The sequence below is a fragment of the Corvus kubaryi genome, unplaced genomic scaffold (assembly GCF_017639235.1).
Source record: "Corvus kubaryi isolate FWS band 111438036 unplaced genomic scaffold, C.kubaryi_AGA036_p1.0 37354, whole genome shotgun sequence".
Lineage (NCBI taxonomy): Eukaryota > Metazoa > Chordata > Aves > Passeriformes > Corvidae > Corvus > Corvus kubaryi.
The window spans coordinates 3,154,232-3,175,309 of record NW_024581116.1 but is presented as its reverse complement, the minus strand read 5'-3'; the positions used below and the strand labels follow the sequence as shown (position 1 = coordinate 3,175,309).

General features: G+C 37.5%; 1 protein-coding gene across 4 annotated transcripts in view; it reads left to right on the top strand.

The window, feature by feature from the left end:
• Positions 1-21,078, top strand: part of SUPT3H (SPT3 homolog, SAGA and STAGA complex component) — a 255,558-nt gene that overhangs the window by 153,990 nt on the left and 80,490 nt on the right. For all 4 annotated transcript variants that reach the window (XM_042032809.1, XM_042032808.1, XM_042032807.1 and 1 more), the window contains exons 4-6: positions 16,242-16,328; positions 17,485-17,575; positions 19,246-19,379. In XM_042032809.1, the coding sequence (XP_041888743.1) occupies positions 16,242-16,328; positions 17,485-17,575; positions 19,246-19,379 (312 nt within the window). The remainder of the gene's footprint in view (positions 1-16,241; positions 16,329-17,484; positions 17,576-19,245; positions 19,380-21,078) is intronic.

Genomic DNA, 21,078 nt, shown 5'->3' with positions numbered 1-21,078 from the left:
TACCTTTTTATATCTAGTTTCTGACATTATATGTCATTTAACAGAACATTCAGTGCTCATCAACTGACATTAGATATCACTGATCTTACCATAGGACAATCAAAGGTGGACATCACAGAGTGCTTTTTAGAATTGTTTGCACAGATTGCCATTGTATTGATTAGGTTGCAGAGGATTGGAGGGAGATACCAAAAATACAGTCTGCTCCTGACATTGACAAGTTGTGGATAAAAGCTACAAGTATTCCACACTGGGTCATACTCCAGACAGGGTCAAGTAGTGATGAGATGACCTAGAATCAGTAAAATGTAAAGTGATGGTAGATTAATTGATTTTTATTTCTGTGCATCAGGTATTAAATTAGAAAAATGGGGAGAATGTTCCTTATAAAGTACTCCCAGGCTATAAAAAGGCCACTGCAATATATACTTTTTGTGGTGGTGTCTGTTTATTTACAACCTGAAATTTTTCCTGGTGTGGGGACCTCTGTCTCAGTTCTATCGTTTTTGCCACCAATTTCACTGGAAGCATCTCTGTAAAGGAGAAACACTCTCTATGGTGCTGCCACCTCATGAGACACATCTTCTCTTTCATTCATTGGCTGATGCATTACAGTTTATTACATCTGTAAGTTATAAAGAGAAATCTATCTAAAGAGAATCTAAAAACTCCAACAGCCTTAAGTTTATTAACAATAGTAACTTGACTCTAAATCACTGTATACACGAATCCATTAAAAAGGCCTAGATTCTGGAGCAATTCTGTAAAACCTTGCGTTAGGTCTTTAGGATTTAGCTTACAAGATTTTAAGAAGGCAAATCTTAATAGATGAAATTCTGAAGTTAACTGTGAGGCATGAGCTCAACCAGTCTGCTTTTTATTGTTGGTTGCAGCCTGTGGTGAGTACCCAGCACAGAGATACTCACATCTGTAACAAATAACCTTTTTTTTTTCTAAGTGAAGCTCAAACACATATTAGCACAACCTATTTATCTGAATGAACCAAGGCTGCAAATAATTAAAGAATCTACTCTGGGAATACTTACACCATCATGGAAGCTGATTTTCATTCAAGTTGTATCAAAAGAAACCCCAATAACCTTGCTCAACTCATTTTACACACAACTGCCATTCTTAGCCTCAATGCCTTGCTGTGACTAAGCCTGTTATTTTTATGCATTTATTTGTTCTTAGTGAAGGAGTTATCCTGTCCTACCTCTTGTTCTGTTCACACTGGGATGGCTGGGGTGAAGGAGCAGACCTTCTTTCTTTGGCCCCTTATTAACAGTGTCATTGCAGGCTTTTCCTCCTGATAGATACTGGGAGTATTGACAATTGTAGCAGCAGTTCAAAGATGTGGTTAGGTTGCTCTCACCTCCACCTGTGTTCTTTGTCTCTTGCAGAGCCCTCAGGTCCCGACTTTCTGTACTTTCACGTTGTTGACACACTATCTTTGATAAGAATTTTAATTTTGGTGTAGCAGTAGACAGGGAACCCTATTCCAAATAGAGGAGAGGGGGTCTGTTGGATGGGAACCTGTAGAAGCAGAAGTAATTTTCTCTACTCAAAAACTCTGTGAGAATATACAAAATGCAGTCAGGCCCCTGGAGATATCTGATCCAACCCACTCAAAGGAGGACTATCACCAGTACAGGATCTGCTCAGCCATGGCCTTGTCCAGCTCATGCTTTGGAAGCTCCACCAAAAAATTTTTCTCAGAGCCTCTCCTGTTTAACTGTTGCAGAACTGCTCTGTCCTCCCATGAGAAAAGTTTTCCTAACATCCTCCTTGATCCTTCCAAATTGCAATTTGTGGCTGTCATCCCTCATTAAATCATCTGACACTAACAAGAAGAATTTGGATCCATCATCTTCCTGATTGCTCTTCAATTATTCGTAGGCAGCAGCCTGTAATTATTTGATCGCTTTAGCTTCCCCAAACTTAGCTGATTTATTTGAATATTAGTGCCAGCAGACATTGTTCTGTTTACAGTTCATTCACATCTGAGATATCCAGATGACTGGAGTGCATTAAAATCTTTGAGTTTTATTTTCATTCAGTACAGTAGAAATAATTTTATCCAATGTATCTCTTCCATGGGTTGTCCTACCTTTGCTCCTGTTCTCAAAACATCAGTTCTTCTCAATGCTCAGTGAAAATTATTCTCCTGTTTTAGAACCATGTTTAGATTTTCCATCTCTATTTCATTCAGCACAGATTATCTTTCTTTATACTGGTTTATGTCTGAAGCCTCCTTTACTTTGCTTCTTAATTTGACTTGCAAACCTAATTAAGCCTTATTTTTGGCAGTCCTTTATTCCTATACTTCTTGACTTCTCATAGTGTGGCTTTCTTGCATGCTACAGATCTTATTCCTCCTCAAAAAGCCACTGATTGAAAAGTGACTTGTTATGAATACAAGAATTTACTTTTCTAGTATTCCAGGTGCAGGTTTTGAACTGCAAAGTAGTTACTGTGTTAGCATTGTTTATGCTACTGTCTCTTAGCTTTATATTAAAATGACTGATACTGTTTGTAAAGCTTTATGGAGGTTTGAAGTTTAAATGTTTAGCTAGTTTTTGGTTTAAACGTCACTGAGAATTATGATTCTATATGATATAAGACTGGACCACTTACGCTAAATTAGAAGAGAAATTTATTGGGCACAGTTTTTATGGTTTGCATGTCTGCTAAATCACCTCTGCATTTCACAGCTTTAGGCTCTGGGGAATATTTATAGCTTTTGCTTAGGAGTGCATACAAGTTTAGATACAACAAACTCTGAAGTTAAGCTCAGTAGGAGTTTGGTTGGTGTGGGTTTTTCTATATCTATTTCTGCATTATTTTGCAGCTGTTTCCTATTGCATGAGAAGAGAACCTTTAGCAGTGAAGGAGTGCTGCTAATTGGATGGGGAGGGAGGCAAACAAAGGCAAATGTCTTTGCCCATGTGCAGGGTGTGGTTCTGTGACTCCCTTGGCCTGTTTGTAAAGTGGATGTAGAACAGATATCACTGTCATGTGAACATGTAAAATTCACGTAGGTAACTTACTTTTTCCACAGTAAAGGAGCCAGCCTTGACAGCAATCCAAAAAGTGAGCGAACTGTATTAATGGACCATTTTGTCCTGATCCTGAAATCTTATCCCCTACTTTCTTGACCTGTTAAATCCCCTCAATAATCAATGTTCCTTCTAAAATTTTACCCAGCCTTCATCTTTTCTATGCTACATCTTGATCAAAACTCCACATTTTCCTTTGGATCACTCCTTCCTCATGTCCTTTAGAGAAGCCTCATCCACTCTGTCATTGTGAGGACAGAGATTTCTTTCCATCTTTGTGACACCTGTATTGGTTTGACTCACACTTGTTTTCACCCTTTTTGGTAAACATAGTTAACAGCTTGTGACTAATATTGGAGCTCACTTTCTTATAAATGCATGAGGGAAATGGAATTGTCCTATTGTTTTTCAGAAATGAAGGTACTTTTCCATTTATTTTTCATGTGTTTTGGTGGTTTTTTGTTTTGTGGTTTTTTTTTGTTTGTTGCACTTTACCTCCTCTATAAACACTGCAGAGAATATCTCTAATAATTAGAGAAGAATGTGCATTTTTCACCCCCTTTAAACTGTGCACTTATGTAGAAACATAAAGATCTCTTCTTGTAGAAATCTGTGTTGCAGGTTTTTTTAGGAGCTAAACGATCAGAATCCTGGTGGTTGTGCTAAGGCTCAGTCTTTGCCATGGACAGAGTCACAGAATCAAGATGTTCTTTCCATCCTTGCTTTTTTGCCCTGAGACTCTCCTCTTGAAGATTTCAGTGATGTTTCTGTGTCTGTTGACCTGTAGTGCTGGCACTTTCCTTTGTGCCTCCCAAGGGATCAAGCTAAAGGCTGGAAACACTAATTTTCCTCCTCCCCACTGGCATCACTGGCATTATCTTCTGACTCCTCTGGCACCAGTAATGGATATCCTGGCTTTGTGCTCAGCCTTTGTAACTTAGCACGTGAGCAGTTTCAGTGGAGCTGCATTTAATTACAAGATTGTACAGTTGTATTTGCAAAGCAGGGTTCTCCTCAGGGCAGGGGAAATTATTTGTCTTCTCTGCTTGGACCTGTTGCCAGTTTCCAGAGGTTTTTACAAAATACCAAGTACTTCCGTCCCTTGACATGAATCTGTGCTTCCTCTGTTTTATCAGACTCCTGGCTCAGTCAGCTGGTAGTGGTTTGGATTGACTGGACTGACTGTCTGCCAAAGCCTTTCCAGTTCATACCCAGTTAGAGAATGTGCGAGCTTAAATTATGAAGCATCGGTAGGTAAAATATTCAAAAATTCACTGTATGTGACCAGATACCTCCATAGCCAGTTCAAGTTCTGACAGTGCCCAATAACCTGAGTTTCAAGAGAAGAATAAGAAATACACACAACATTCAATGAGGTTTATGGCCTATTTTCATATTTTGCTACATTCAACAGGTGAAATCCAGATGACTTCTACCCATTAAGAACAAGTAACCTCCTAAATTTGCCATTGAAGATTAAACTTCTTTAAATAATACAAGAGTAATGGGATTCTGTAATAGTTCACATGACTAAAAGGGCTTTTTTTATGACCACTTTCATAGACTGTTAGAAGTTTGGAAGGAGACCGCAGACCAAATACTAGGAGGATGCCATGAAATTCTTTGATCTAGAAAATTTTTGCAAACAGATTTTTCTGTCTTGTTTCCTTTATCAGTCTCAAAATCTCTCTGCATCTTTCCCTAAAAACCTCTCATGTTTCATGCTCATCCCTTCCATGCCATCCATCCTGCACTCTTCAGAAGTTAACCAGTCTCTGAACCAGGAAATCGGTCTCTGCTGCCGCCAGGACAACTTTTTTAAAGAAATGTCTGTCTCCCATACCACCCTTAGGCTTAGGAGGAGCTTTTCTGAACAACTTCAAAGATACTTTCCATTGTTTTTAAAATTATTTGTGAAATGCCCTCATATTTTAGTGTATTCTAATGTTGAGAAAAGATAGTATTTCCATGAAAGGTAATTTCAGAGCATCTCCACCCAAGTCAAAGTAAATTTAAATTATATGCAGGATCACAGCATTTGCACATTCATATCCCAGTTGTGGGCTGTTCATCAGTTGCCAGGTTATCTATTCCAAGATTTTAGAATTCAGTCTATCTGTTCATTAGAGTTTAAAGCCCTCCCAATTTTTTATGTCAAGAACATACTCAAGAAATAAAATGCTTTAACTATTCCAACAGTTGCATTCAATTTGAAGGATCTAGTAAACATTATGAAGCACAGCTAAGGGAAATCCCACATGGCTAATAAAGTTTTATAATAAAGTAATAGGAGATAAATGTTGAAGTTTTCATAATAGATTATCTAAATATCTCCAATGCAAAGCATTAAACAAATCAGGCCCAGAAGCTATTGTATAGTTTTTAAACTATCTTCAGAATCTGAATAAATGTAATAATTTTCAAACTATTGATGTTCTGGCAGAAATGTTACTACTTTTCCTCTCTATTGTTATCATGATTACTGTTCAGACTTCCAGAGTACATTTTATGTGCTTTTTATGTTAGCAAGATCTTTCTACCTCCCAGTAGTTTGATTTTAACCATTTTCACATTTTCATTAAAACTGTCTTTTAGTAAGAGGCAGTGTAGTAATTTATCCTTACAGGGATGTTGTGACTCAAACACTCCCTTCCCTTCCTGTTGCTTGATCCAATGTAATTAAATAATAGATTTCATTTCATAACTTTGCAGTAGCAATAAAGAGGAAATTATGTTCAGAAGGCATGTTTATTTTTTTTCCCCAGCCTTTTCATGGCTTAAAAGTGATTCTTTCTTTTCGTGCTAAAGTAATGTGAAGCAGCCTTTTCAAACTTATGTCCTTGGGAAATGAATGTTAATTAAAGAATGAACATTAAATAGGAGTTAGGAAATCGGGGCCTTTTTCAGACACAAATATCTGTTCGGATTTTACACTTATGCTCCTTCATGGTGCTTTCTTTTCTCTCTCTGAGCAAAGCTCCCTCCTTTTTGCTTTCTTTGATTTTCCCAAGACAAAATCTGTCACATCCATGCTATTACCTGTACAATTTACCTTGTTTGTTGTTTTTTTTTTAAGCTCTGAGAATTATAATTCATACCAATGTGTAAGAAAATACAGCAAAGCAACACATACTTAGAAAAATTTGGACTTCCTTTCCTCATTTTTACAGGGAAGTGGGTATGCCTTGGATTAGGACTATTGTTTTCCCTCTATTTTTTCCTTTATGTTGGATTAGAAGATTCTTGGAAGAAAGTACTTACAGATTTAGGATTTTGGAACCATTTTGAAATGTCCTGGAAAGAGGTTTCTTGATATAAGAGAAAAAAAATCATAGAACTGCCTGTATTGAGGTGCATTCTGATTATGCCTCATCCTCATTGACATTAAAGATTACAGGACAGGATGAGCCTTTCTCCAATGTACACTGCATATCTTGTTGTTGAAAAAGTATTAAAACTAAATGGTTTTGACTTTTTTTTTACTGATAATTTGGATACATCTTGCATGGTGACACCTGAGTATCAAAATTCTGAAGGCAATATAATGTACCTGAAGCCAAGACACCTGTGTGGTCTCTCTGGCATCCAAAACCATTTAAATCCATAGTCCTTTACATCTCTTATGTGTCTCACTATTTAATCTGAGAGATCCTACAGCATTTACTTGTAGTTCCCATCCAGACTGAGAAGCTCCCACTTGGTTGGTTTGTGCACTTGAGCAGATGAGAAAAAAAAAGTTCAAAGAAAGACCAACGTGAATCATTTCAGGTAAAATCTTTTAACATACAAAGTCTTCCATAAACCAGCATGGTATTTCCTAGCATGAACATGATGCATATCTCTCCAGGGCTGTGAAAATTTCTAGAGCTAAGAGAAGAATTATTATTTTTGTATTTTGTATTTTTGATGTTTGTATTTTTGTTTGAACCTGAATCCTTTTTTTCTCCTTTTGTTTCCAACTCTAAATCTTCAAAGCAGTGTCTTGCTTATGTTCTGAGATCTGATTTTTTAAAGTATGTTTTTATCCTTCATTGCACCACAGAGCAGAGCCTGGGCCCTGCCCTGAGCCCTCCCTGCAGACAGGAACAGACAGGGATGAGGGCCCCTCTCAGCTGTGTCTCCTCTTGAGGCTGAACAGCCCCAGCTCCCTCAGCCTTTCCTTGTCAGGGACATGCTCCAGTCCCTCCATCATCTTTGTCACCCTGTGCCACCTCTGCTCCAGGAGCTCCATGTCTCTCCTCTCCTGAGGAGCCCAACAGGAGCTCCTGAGGACTGTATACAGCACTTCAGATGCCCCTCACCTCAGATGCCAAGCAGAGGGGCAGGATCACCTTCCTGACCTGGTGGGAATGCTCTTCCGGATGCCCCCAGAACACCATTGGCGTTGGCCACAGTGCACACAATGGCTCAGGGACAGTTAGTTGTCCCCCAGGACCCCCAGGTCTTTCTGTGCAGAGCTGCTTTCCAGAGGGTCAGTCCCAGCCTGTACCAGTTCCAGGGGTTTTTCCTCCTTCCTGCGTTTGCCTTTGTTGAATTTCAGACAGTTGTTCTCTGGCCATCTCTCCAGCCTGTCAAGATCCCCTGTATGCAGAGCCCTAATGGTTGCCAGCTCTTCATAGCAATACTTCATTACCCTGAGGCTTCCTCTAAAAGCACTTTATCTCTGGGCTTGGAGTGGGTAAATACATGTCTTATTTTCCCTGTCTCAAACAGTGACACCTGATTCCAATTTGCTGTCATATGGAAAGGAAGAGTATTTATTTAGTGTTCTGGTGAAACTAATATAAGGCAATGATTATTTTCCTCTGTGAGCAATGTAAGGATACATGATTTAAACAAATGGTGCTCTCAACAGCAATGGGAGAAAGGAACCTGTTTATATTAGATGGTCTCTCAATCAACAGAGAACAGGGGTTTTTCTGCTTGCAGCCTTGGAAGCTGTGTAAGAATAATTGTGAGTGGTGGTTTCTTCTGGGATTTGAAACTAAAGGACAGGAAGCTGGGGGATAATGTAAACCTCTGCTGCTTTGCATGCCACAGTAATGTTAGAGAAAGAAAAGAAATAGAAATAATTGATGGATAGGAAATAAATCTGAGTTAATAAACTAAATACTAAAAAATAATATTATCTTCAGTTCTTTAGAATAGTAAATTCTAATTGATTTTTTCTTTACTAAAAGAAATTTGAATGCACTTATTGATAAAAAGTTTGCATGTTCTTATTTTTTAAAAGTAACATTTAGTAGCATAAAGGCATTCAAAGATGTAACTTAGATGCAAATAGTAGTTATTGTTGAGATTCTCCACTTGTAATATTTATAGTGATACTGCTGTCAAAATGAAACAGCCCCTTGGGAATGTTTCAGTCCAAATCTACTTAGTTTTATTTTAATTTGGGCTAGATGACATTTAAAGGTCCTGTCCATGTCCAACTATTCAATGATTCTACAATAATTTCCTCCAAAATTTCATAATTTATATAGTTTAGATACAGGAAAATTTTATGTCAGTGATCTACAATGGAATGGTACCATTTATCTCAGTATTTAGAATATCCTGGCAATCCTAGAATAGGGACAGTAAGTGACAGAGGACATCTACACTCATTTCTGAAGTGAGGAGATCTGTTTGCAGAGGTTGGAAGGCTTTTGGCTGTGAGAATTTTTCAGTTTCAGGTTGGCTAATGAATCTTTCATATCTATAAAGTTCACACTTCACAAAGCTTTTTTTGCAGTCTCTTGCTCATTCTAAAGAACACTACTCCATCATTTCCACTTGAATGATATTTTTCAAGCTTGTTTTTCCTCCCTTGTAATAATAATAGGTGCAGTAGAAGTTTCCAAGTTTGTTTTCTTGCCTGCTGTTACCACCAGCAGTGGGACAGAACGTCAGCAGTGGCCATCCCCACTGACACTCCAAATCTTGAATTAACACTATGTAGCCAGTGAATAATTTGACCACATTAAAACTGAGTTCAGTGAGTCTGAATACTTTTCTGTACCTAGAGACTTTATGGTTTTAATGGTGTTGGTATAAATTCACTTAGTTTGGTCAGTGTTACCTGCTATAAATGTCAGGTGTGCAATAGGGTTTCTTTTGTTTCCTGGAGAGTAGAAGAATTACAGCTATAAAATGCTGGTCCAAAATGTTGAGTTTGGAATTTGAATTGAAAGAAGGAAAAATAGGAAAAAGTCATGCCTGAAGCTTAAGTTGAAATGTAGTTATTGTTCATAAATGCATTAAATTCTTTTCCCTGTGTGACAGAAAATGGAAAAACAAGCTGTAATTTAAGAAGTTAAGCTTAAATTATTTATAAAGAAGAGATTTAGAAAAAAAATACTTTGTTTCAAGCTCATCTTTTGCAAAATAGAGGTATTACTTTCACTATTTACTTAGATTCTTTTTTCCTTAGCAAACTCTTTAATATAATTTTGAAGCAATCGTTCTCTCTCCAAAAGGTGCAGAAAGTAACAGAACCCAGGAACATGGTGCATTTTCCTGTTGGCCCATTCCATTACACAGGCTGACTCCATGTAGTTTTCTAAAGGCTCTGTACATATTTCTGATTTTTTCCTTCTTTTTCTTTTGTATTTTTAGAAAGATCTTGTTCATAACATGAAAAACATCAACTCAAACAAGCTGTCCATGTTCTGCCTTTGCTGTTTTTTTCCCTATGAGTGTGTACCTTCTTTTGTTGCATTTTTTCTACTCTGATTGTGCTGAATATGTTGCTAAAAACATAAAGAACAAACTGAGAAAAACCCTCTGACCTTTTCTATGATTTGAAAAAGTACGTGAGGTGTGAGTCCAACGAAGAGAGATGCTGATGTCTAGATTTATATTAAATGCCCACTTTAACAGATGGAAATATTAAGAAAATATATTCATTTCATCATAGTGATCTCTAGGGCTCTTGGATAGCAGTGGTGTGGTAAAAACCATGCAGGCTGAGGTGTGGGGCTTTTTTTTGGAGCTCCTGGGGCTGACTTTCACCCAATTTCAGTCTGAAGGCAGCTGAAGGAAGGGCTGTTTTCTCCCGTGACTGGAACATTCTGTGTTCTTAATTCTGTATCATCTGCTTGTTGCCCCTGACATTGAAACTATTGAGTATTGGACCTGTAAATGTGTTCTTTATGCCTGTGGAGGGAGGGAGTCCTTGTGTAACCTGCTTATTGCCAAAGATGTTTTTGAGGTAATTCTTCAGCTACAAGGAACTGGCTGCAGACTCCAGATCTCTGGGCTGCCTGAACTGGAAATCAGGAGAAGATGAGGTGAAGCAGTTGATCTTGCTTCAGGGACTTGAGAGTAAGGTTTTAATGAAGGGACAAATACAGTAAATTATGTCCTTGAAAACAAGCTCTCAGTAAATGCCAGGGACTGTGGGGTATGAACTCATATTTTCTTATTTTCATGATCTGTATGGACTGAGATTCACTGTATGTTAAGCATAAGATAACTCCTCTTATCAGACTCTACAGCTCCCTGAAAGGAGGTTGAAGCCAGGTGGGGATTGATCTCTTCTCCCACATAGCAAGTGATAGGACAAGAGAAAATGGCCTCAAATTGTGCCAAAGTAGGTTTAGATTGGATATTAGGGAAAAATTCGTTCAGTGAAAGGGTGGTCAAACATTGGAACGGGCTGCACAGGGAAGTGGTGGAGTGACCGCCACTGGAGGGATTTAACAGATGTGTGGATGTGGCCCTTGGGGACTTGGTTTAGTGGTGGCCTTGCAGTGCTGAGGGAGTGGTTGGACTTGATGATCTTAAAGGTGTTTTCCAACCTAAACAATTCTATGATTCCATGATTTTCTAAAGCCTCAAAATGTGACACAGAGCTTCATCTTCTTGAGATCACACATAATCAAATGGTGTTATATTAAATGGTCTTCAGTAAAAAAATACTTACATTTGAAACTAAATACCTAATAAGAAGAAAATTGATTGTCTTTTAACCTGCAGATGGACATTTTCTGGTTTAGACAGCTTGTGATGATTCAGTCAGTCTGGTTAACCCTTGTGCAGTGATCTTGAATCATTACCTGTTGGAGTGCTCTAATGGACTCCAAAATGTAATTATCTCCCCAGGATGTGCTAAGTGCATAAAGCACATCTGTTGCTGCCTGTTCCAAGCTTCCCCTCCCCCTCCCAAAGACACGTGCTCCTGCCCATGTGCTCTGAGCTCCTTTGTTCCAAGCGCGGGCAAAAACCAAATGTAACTCAGACTCTTTAGCAGTGTCTGATTGGCCGCTCACCCCGGGTCCGCCCCCAGTCATCCCCTTTCCCCTTCTCCGAATAAAGATGGTCGAGGGGAGGCTCCGCTCTCTCTCAGCTCAGCTACTTTCCTGTAAACATCTCTGGTCGTCTGTCTCATTTGAAAGCTTCTAACTGCAGGGAATTGAGCGAGCAGGGAGCTGTATTTCTCCCTCTTTGCTTCTGCTGATGGCATTTGCTCTGCAGCTGATACAGGTACCGATTTTAGAGATCCTAAAGTGCTAGATCGCCCGTGCTACCTCTCAAGGCTGCTCGAGGCTTTCTAAGGCATTGAAATACAAGCGCTAGCCGGTATAAAGCTGAAAAGATACCTTCCACGCACATCCCTGTGCTGACTTGTGGAAACAAATTCAGTGTTTTCCCTGTGTGTGTGTTAGAATGAGAAGTTCAGGTGTTAGCATTAGCATGTGAGATACTACATGGAAAGGTTGAAGTGAAAACCTCTTCTATTTAGTTGCCTTCATAAAAGTATGGAGATGCTCTGTGTGCAATGTATTTACACGACGTTCTCTTATCTCAGAATATTATTTGGTAATTTTATAGTTACGTCGTTTTTACCTAGAAAAGGTGAGAAAATAGGACATTTTAATGCATATTTAATAATAAAACAACCTTCCTGCCTCTGAAAAAAAATTCACCCAGGTGAACTATGATCTAATTTTCTTGTATAATGGAAACAAAATCGTAGCTCCTGCAGCATTATTCTTGGCTCCCAGCAGTTCCAAGGCATGCAAACATCACCACTCCAACTCCGTCCTGCAGTTTAACTGGAAGGATTATGTCACAACACAGTATGTTTGTTTTCCAGCTTTTTGTCTGTTTGTCCATCAAGACGGTTTTGTAGAAGAAGTATCAGTGATTGTTGACTTTGGAGGTAGTGGAAGAAAAAATAATTATGGAAGAAAGAAAAAAGCAGACAGTCCCATTGAAGTAACTGTGCTTCTGTCACAGGAGAATGAATGCTCCTTTCAACAAATCTATAATTTGCAGAAGTTGCAAAAAGAAAATAGCCGTAAGGTGACTGTTAACATACTTCAGTTCATCCTGCCAAGAAAGTTAACTTCATAAAGTCATTAAACCCGTGATTACATTTTAAAATATTATTCCCCAGCCATTTCTTCTTAAGCTTTAAAATACAGTTACTATATATACTACCTTCTTTGTAATGGGAAAAATTGTAAAATACACTTATTTTTCATAAACTCCTAATTATTAACAGAACTATTTGCGCTCCTATAGTTAAAATCATTTCAACACTTCCGTTATTTAAACTTCACTTTTAGGGGTTCATAATTCTGCTGTAATAAAAAAATATATTCAGACTCTGAGGTCTCAAATATTGTTTGCTGGTATTAGGGAGTTTAGCCTGTTTTTCTTAAAAAAGCTGAGTAATTTGGATTGTTTGCTGTTCTTCAATATCATCCCAAACATAATATTATGTAACGTGGACTTAACAACTTCAAAGCTAAAAAAAATTAGGAGAAGACGAGTATGTTGGAACACTGCAGCCCCAAATTCTGTGACTGGTGCTGAGGCTTGGAGAAGGGAGATGGTGGGGAATTCTTGCCATAACTGCTCCGTCGCCATGTGGTAACCTCATATATGAAAAGTTCCTGCAGCATTTATGTCCCACCCATCATCTGGAGTCACGGGCAGTGCTGCTTCCCGAGTGAAACGCCCCTGTGCTCCCACTGCAGCCAGGGGTGAGGCACCTCCTGACTTCAGGGCTGTGGAGCTGAGAAGGGCTTCTCTGGAATGACAAATGCTCCGGGTGCTCGGAGATGGATCGGTTCTGTGGCACAGCTTCCTGAAATCCCCCTTCATCACGTAATGACTCAACAAGGCCTTCAGCTCTGGAAATTAAGGAATCAGGGCTTATTGCATATTAATGGCAACTCTGGGACGGTCAAATAAGACAGTTTGTTATAATACTAATTATAGCAAAGCACTCACGTTGTGGTTTGAATGAGTCAATTATGTGTGTGTTAAACTATAAATACATCTTCCCCCCAGCCTCAGCTGTGTGGGACGTAATTTTTATTTAATTGCTTGGATACATATTTACCTGAGCATACCCCGGTTTCCCAGGTAAATATGTGTACCAATGTAGAACTCATTATGGTCTGTTTGGATAAATAATCCATATTTTATAACTGTACAGGAAGTAATTATTTTCGTACTTTGCTTTCTTTAAGCCAAAGAAATTAAATGCTGTGTGTCCGTTCCTTAAAATAAAATAGATGCAGAAGTCGAGGCAATATGAGAATAAAGTTTTCATTGTTTTGGTAGAAACTGAGGATATTATTCCAGATTTTGATCTCATGTTTAGCCCAGAATAACTCCATTAAAGTAAACAGTGTTATTCAGGATTTACTTAGATGCAAATGGGACGTGAATTTGGCCTTTGCTCTCCCTTCCTTCATTGCAAGGCGCCTGCAAGCAGCTCAAACACAATCTTTGCTATAAATGTCATTGTCACGTGCTTATCATTTGTAAGAAAAAGGTATTTCAGCTACACACAGAAATTAACATAGCTGAACTTTATGTCTTAGACAGTCATGGAATGGTTTGGATTGGAAGGGGCCAAGAGATCATCCTTATGAGTGTTCAGGAACTAGAGTGTGCTTTCCCTTTGGATATTTCTGCCGTTGTTTTACATGATATTTGGGAAAGCTGTGTTGTGTTATCACCATGCTAAGGTCAGGTTTTTTAACACTTTTAAGCTCAGTGGGGCCAAAATCAGCCTTGGCATAAATCCATTAACTGCAATGGATTTACACCAGAGAGGGATATTGGCTCGTTCTTGGTAAATTTTTTTTTTATCCAACTCTTTATATTTTAAGTTAGAAACATAAGTAGCTTGTGTGCCCTCAAACTAATCAGAATAAGAAACAGTTTTGCTTATGCCAAAAAATAGAGCTATCGTTTTTCACATTCTTACATTTTTCAAGTGAGATTATGTTACTGTGACTTCTGAATTCCTGAAATCTCTCTGGTCTCAGTGACTGCAAGGGCCAAGAGAGGGTTCCAAGGGGAAAATCCGAACCTCTTCATGCAGATGTTTTGTATTGTGCGTACGAGATACAGTTAACGTTTTGTGTGCATGTGATTAGTGTGGAAAAAAATTAATGCAGTCCAGTATTATGATTTATGGACTGAATCTTTTGCCCACTGAACACTTGCCAAAATGAAAATTTTTCCCCCCCCTTTCCCCTTCTTTGGATATTAGAAACAGCTACTGTTTTTGTTGATCTTTTTAACTTCTGAATAGGCCTATTTCAAGTCATAGCAGCATGGGAGCTCAGATTAATAATATACTTATTCAGCCAGTGATACTGAGTGAAACCATTGCTAGTGTGAGTATGAAGGATAGGATTTCTTTAAATTATTTTCAGGTGCATTAATGCATTTCTAAAGAAGAATATAAAGATATTCAAGCATAAGTTAAATTGCTGTTTATTGATCATGTTACAGATGTGTATGAATTTTAATATCAAGAATTTTTGAAGGTTTCTCTTCTTTTGATGACTTTTGTGCTGTGCTCACTGTCAGTTTTCCATCAGAGAGTTAACTAGGCTAAGGGTAAAAAGCCTTAAAAATTAAATCTTGCTTTTTGGACAATGTTTTTTAATTTAGAGGGTAAAGTGCATTCCATGCTGTGAAGCATCCCTTCTATCTCAGTCAATATAGCATTATGTTTTACACTGAAAATGATTGTCCACAGAGGTGGTGAAATCCCCATCCCTGGAAAAATTAAAGGTCAGACTGGATGGGGCTCTGAGCAACCTGGTCTAGTTGAAGGTTCCTGCTCATTACAGGGGATTGGACTATATGACCTTTAAAATTTCCTTCCAACCCATTCTATGATTCCATGATCACCTGATGCCTGAATGAAAGGCTCGTGAGGTGAAAGGAGCAAATCTCATTGAGTCCTTTCGTATATTTGGGTTGAGCCTCATCAGCACAGCACTTTGATAAGTATCAGCTGTGCAGATAACCCAGGTTACAAGGATTCTAACCCTGTTCTGGTTTTGTGTGATCCATTTGTTTATAAAATACCACAATTTCATGCACCTACTGAAAGCTGATGTACTTAGTGCCTTACAAAGAGATTTTTGGTCTTTACAGTACAATTTGGGGCATTTGTGGCCTTTGGAGGCACTGTCACAATGAATGTGAGGGCAGTCCATTACTTCACACTCCTTTGGCCACCTCTTACCAATTTTTGTGTCATTCCTTGCTTAATCCCATCTTTATCACTTTCACAGCTGAATGGCCTGGTCTGCTCAATAAAGTTTTTCAATTTCTTCATTAATAAAGTCGGTGTTCCTATCAGTTAATTTTCTTTCTCCCAAATGAAATAAGAGCATGCCTAAAAAAGTTCTTCATGTGAGTCTGGTTTGTACTAATGCTAAGTCAAGTAAGGGTAGAGTTTCTTTCAAAAAATACTTAGGTAAGCTGTTTAAAATTAATATTTGTTATTCTAAAAAATTGGGAGAGGGATTGGCCACCCTTCCACAGTTGCAGATAAAGTGCTATGGCAAGAATTTGGCATTTTTACATTGCCTGAGAGAATTATATGTTCATTTTCTGTGCTAAGAGAAGAAAAAAAAAAAAAAAAAAGGGCTGTAGGACTTTTTAAAAGCAGTCGTTTTAAATATAAACAAAAAAGCTTTTGCTTGAGATTTGTCAAAGGTCTTTCAGGCTTTTCATAAAATTGTTATTCACTTCTTGGCGAGCAAGAGTTGAGTGAGTGACACCTTTGAGAGTCCCAGCTTGTGTTTTAGTGCACAGCTTGTATTTTGCTGTGGATGACCATGCAAAATATTAGCTGAATTTATTTGAAACAAACCCCAATGAATAAAGTTTTTAACACTGAAAAAGCCATCCTAATTTATTCATTTATTTTAGTTGCAGCAAGCAGCTGAAGTTTCTCAGATGAGAGGAGCCCGAGTCATCTCAGCTGAAGATCTCCTGTTCTTAATGCGCAAAGATAAGGTACAGTAATTAGCCAGAAATTTCTTATTTAATGTAGTCAGCTGCTTATTATGTCTTCAAGTGCTTTCTTAACCTATGTAAAGGAATCCATCATCATGAATAGCTTTATTTAAAAGTATAGCTGCTCTGCAATTGTATTTGATCGAGCACATTATAATCATTCTATAATATCTGAAATAATATTTATTTCCTGTTGCTTCAATTATCAATTGATTTCTTTTTCCACAAAGCTCTAGGGTGGATAATGTACCTTAGAGCTCAAAACAATTTCTTAATAAGTTATAAATATTGATCCCTATCTTTTATATCCCTTTAATTAAAACTCAATCATTCTGATTTCCCCCTGGTTATGAAGGGTGTGGATGTGACATTTGACGGTGTTGCCATTACAGTTTTGTAATTTAGACTGTCTGTAAATCCTCTTTATTTTATTTTCTAGTATTTTTCCTGTGCTTTATCCCACTACAATCCCCAAATTTAGGACTGGCCTTGTTTTCTCTGGATAGTAAGTAGAGCAGGTCAACAAGGGAAAAAAATTAATTTTCTCTCCTCAAATTTAAAAATAATTTAAAAACTGTCAGCTGTTTTTAATTACATTATTTATTCTTCCTTTATCTCCTTTTCTTCCTTTGTTTTTCTCTCACCATTTTCTTTACTCTTTGTTTTTCTTTCCTCATTCTAAAGGTGAAACCTAATGACCAAAACCATTTCAAAATTAAGCCCCACTAAAAACGTGAAAATAAATTGCAGTTTCTTTATCTGATATGGGCCGTAAGACTGTACTCTAAACAGCATTTAATATGGAGTCAAAGTTCATGAAAATGTGCATTTCTAGGCAGTTTCCAAATTAAGAAAACATTTTGGAGTGCCCTAAAGAAGTCCAATTGATGAATTTCTCCTTTCTGAAAGTGAAACTCATTTCTGTCTCACAGCAAACTACCAAGGAGCTCAAATAAATATTTGATACAGATTTGCGACTGTACTGAGGTACTTTCTATATATGAATTTTCTGCAGAATTTAAAATTACAAATATATTAAAAGTTATATTTACTGAGTAATGTGTTACATGTTTGTATGTTTGTGTGTTACAAAACTTATTAAATAAGAAATAACTATGTAATAGTCATTAATATAAATGTGTTCTTTTTCTCATAGAAGAAGCTTCGAAGGCTACTTAAATACATGTTTTTTCGAGACTACAAATCTAAAATTGTCAAAGGAATAGAAGAAGATGACCTCCTTGAAGGTAGAAAAAAAAGAAATTACTTAATTTGGGAGAGGCTTGATGTCTTGCAAAAGTGCTGAACAATTCAATGCAAAGTATTAATGTCTTGCTTGACAGAGACACAAAAACAATCTCCTTAAAGGAATTTTGTTGAAAACCTCTGCTTTTCAATTTGAAATATTGTGAATATTTGCATCTACCATCCAGATGAACAGTAAGACTGTTTAATGTCAGAGCTCTGTTGAAGAAACTGGTGCTCATTAAAGGGCTTATTGATTTCAGCATCTGTATTTTAAATGCACCACTTGCAATTGAATGGACATTTATTAAATTATTATCAAAAGGTTTTGACATCATGTTTTAAAAAACCCCCTTATAATCTGAAGTCACTGAGCACTAATATATGACTTGGGTGGTTTTTTCCAGTGTGGTTCAACTTTTTATACTTTGAATCTGTAGTTTAAATAATGGAAAACACTTTTGTTTCTGCATTCCATGAGGAAGTGACAGATTTTTTAACCAATGCATTTAAAGGAAAAGCTCTTTGAATTAAAATATATTAATTTATGCCATATAATTTCCTGGTTTAAAGTTTTGTTGATTTATATTGATATTAGAACTAACATTTCCTTGTAAAAAGTTAAAACTTATCATAGCAAATCTAAACCTTACCATACTGTTATAACATCTAGCAATGTCCATACACAACTTTTTGTATTTAACTTATTTCCTTTCTCAGAGCCTTTTATTATTTTTTTTCCCATACAATGAATTCTTTGTGTTTGGTTCCTCTGAGCATCCACACTGATGCTAGGTAAACATTGTGCTTCTTGCTTTGACTTCATCAAGCTGTGAATAAGTTTTTGTCAGCTCATTTGAGATTTAATTTGCCTGTCGCATTTTATTTTCATGTTTCGTGTGTGTAAGCAATCTGGCAGTACAGCTTCTTACCTGACAGCTTTGGGGTTTTAATACTTTAGCTTGTGTCACTACTTAAAGCAAATAAACGATTTTCCTAAGCTTTTTAGATGCTCATGAAATGCTTCCTAAATAGAGTTTATCCTGGAATTAAAAAATGTATTTTCTAGTGGGCTTTGGTAGTTAAAGCCATTAATTTGCTTTTGTGAATTTAATGCCTTTATAGCTACTCTGCTGTTTAGAACAGCAGAGATCATCTTGCCAACATTCTGCAGGTTTTACTGCAGAGCAGTGGTCCATCACCTCTGGAATGCATCTTAATGCTCATGTTAGGGTTTGTGTGAGGCTGTAGGTAATGAGGATGTAGGTAATGAGGATGTTCTGCATGTGTTCAAGGAAGAACATTTCCTCAATGCATTCTGCTCTATGACTCAAGTTCTTCCTACCAAAGAGGGGTTGTTTCCTCTACAGCTGTGTCCACTGTGGATTCTTTGGTGAGAAGTAATGATATATGGGCAGCAGATTAGTTTTCTCTAGATTATGAAAAACTACTTGCATGTACTGAAAAATACTAAAGATGATGTTTTGCTATTACTGCAGCAGAGCAGTGACATCAGCTTGTTCAGGTAGCACAGCTTGTGTGAGGGGGACAATAAGAACAGGCCTTTTCTGCTCAGTGCTGATTCTAAAACATGTCACTCTGAGAGACATCAACTGATGTTTGGAGAAACCAAATAAGTTAAGTTTGTTGTTCTTTGCTTGTCTTTGTGAAGACAAATTCAGCAATAACACCAACAAGCGGCAGAAGCTGGCCCAAGACTTTCTCAACTCCATTGACCAGACTGGAGAGCTCTTGGCCATGTTTGAAGATGATGAGATTGATGATGTCAAGCAGGAGCGGATGGAGGTAATTCCTTTCTTTTACTGATACCCAGCAGAGAAAACTGTGAAACATTTCATACATCATGCTGGTCTGATGCCTTTTTCATGCAGCATATTAAATCATTGTTGCATGTTTTTTCTTTTGCCCAGATGGTCTAAAGAAATCCTATTTCCATATTTTTGCTATTCCTTCAAATGTTTCCTGATATCTAAGCACACATGCTGAGAAGGAAGATTACAGAAGGGTAGTTATGGATCTTTCTGTCTGGTGTGTATTTGTATTTCCTTCCTGTTGAAAGAAAATTCTATTTATAAACTTTCCATGCACATTATTCATAACAGTATTTTCCTTTTTCATTATTTATCTCCTTAGCAAATTGTTTCAACAGCATTTGAGTACTCTTGATATAACACAGCTTACAGATCAAATTAAAATATTCTGTGCAAACATGCTTGAGTATAAACTATTCTCTCTATCCTTTTGAGTCCTATTTTCTGGTCTATGCAGTTATGAAAAATTCTGTCTACATTACAGAATGCAGTGCCACATCACTCTTATAAAGCTAGGTGAGATCAAGAAGCAGTGTAGCTGTGTTAGCATGGAAGTCTGTGTTTTTGGCTAAATTTTCTGTGGGTGGGCAAGACTGCCCTGTTTTTGGTAATCTGGTCCACAGTGAATGCAGAGAACAGTCCTTGGCTGCTCCTTGTGCTCCATTGCTCAATTCTTCCTCATGTCTTCTGTTGGCAATGAGATGTCAAGGGAAAAACACTGCTGGGAGCACACTCACAATTCCGGACATGTATAAGATCCAATTTCCATCCATTTTTAGACATCTGCAGAGTGGACATGACTGTTGTCAAATTTGATATTTGTAGAGTGATTTCTATACCTTTTCAGTGCTGGAAGCTGAGGGCTTTGGTTTGAGTTTCCTTTCAATGATGAGGTGGCTCATGTATTTGGTAATACTTCTTTATTTAATATTTGGCTATTAGGGCTTCACTTTACTTTCAGTATTTCACGGAAAATTCTAAGAAATAATGGATTTTTTATCCTGTTCTAGTTGTAATTCTACTTTCTTTCTCCTTAATGGAGCCTCTTTTCAGAACTGCAGCATTCCCAATCTGCTTTCTGCTCCTTTCTGCTCTGTAATGAGAAGAAATCAAAACCTAATGAAGAACCACTTCTCTCTAAGAATTTCATTAGAAATAGGTCCCATTTCCCCCCAGCTGAGAACTTGTGTCATTGAGCAGTTGTACCTGTACCACTGTTTGTATTTTGGAAACTGGTGGTTTCTTTTCTTCAACCTCTTATTTATTTATGCAAAATGTTATGTTTTGCATAAAGGCAGGCAAATCCTTTGAGCTTGTACACACAGAAATAGATAACAGCATTCTTCTGAATGAATGGATTATGTGCTTGACTTTGCAGTCTCTTCTGTTGTTCCAGTATAGTATTTTTCTGGTCTAAGGAACTACACAAGTTGGTAGAAGTATGAAGTTCTCTGTTGTAGACAATGGCAAATCTGAATCTGTGTTTGTCTGTCACGAAATGTGTGTCTGTAATCAAATATTTGCCTTTCATCTGACCATATGTTTTGGTTTTTATCATGGTAATTCATGAACTCTAGTGTGTGTGTGTATTATACATAAAAAGTGATCCTTCTCTTTATTGCTTGAGTTTACTACATTTTGTGAACTCTTGATCTGTTTCCATGTTAAAAAAA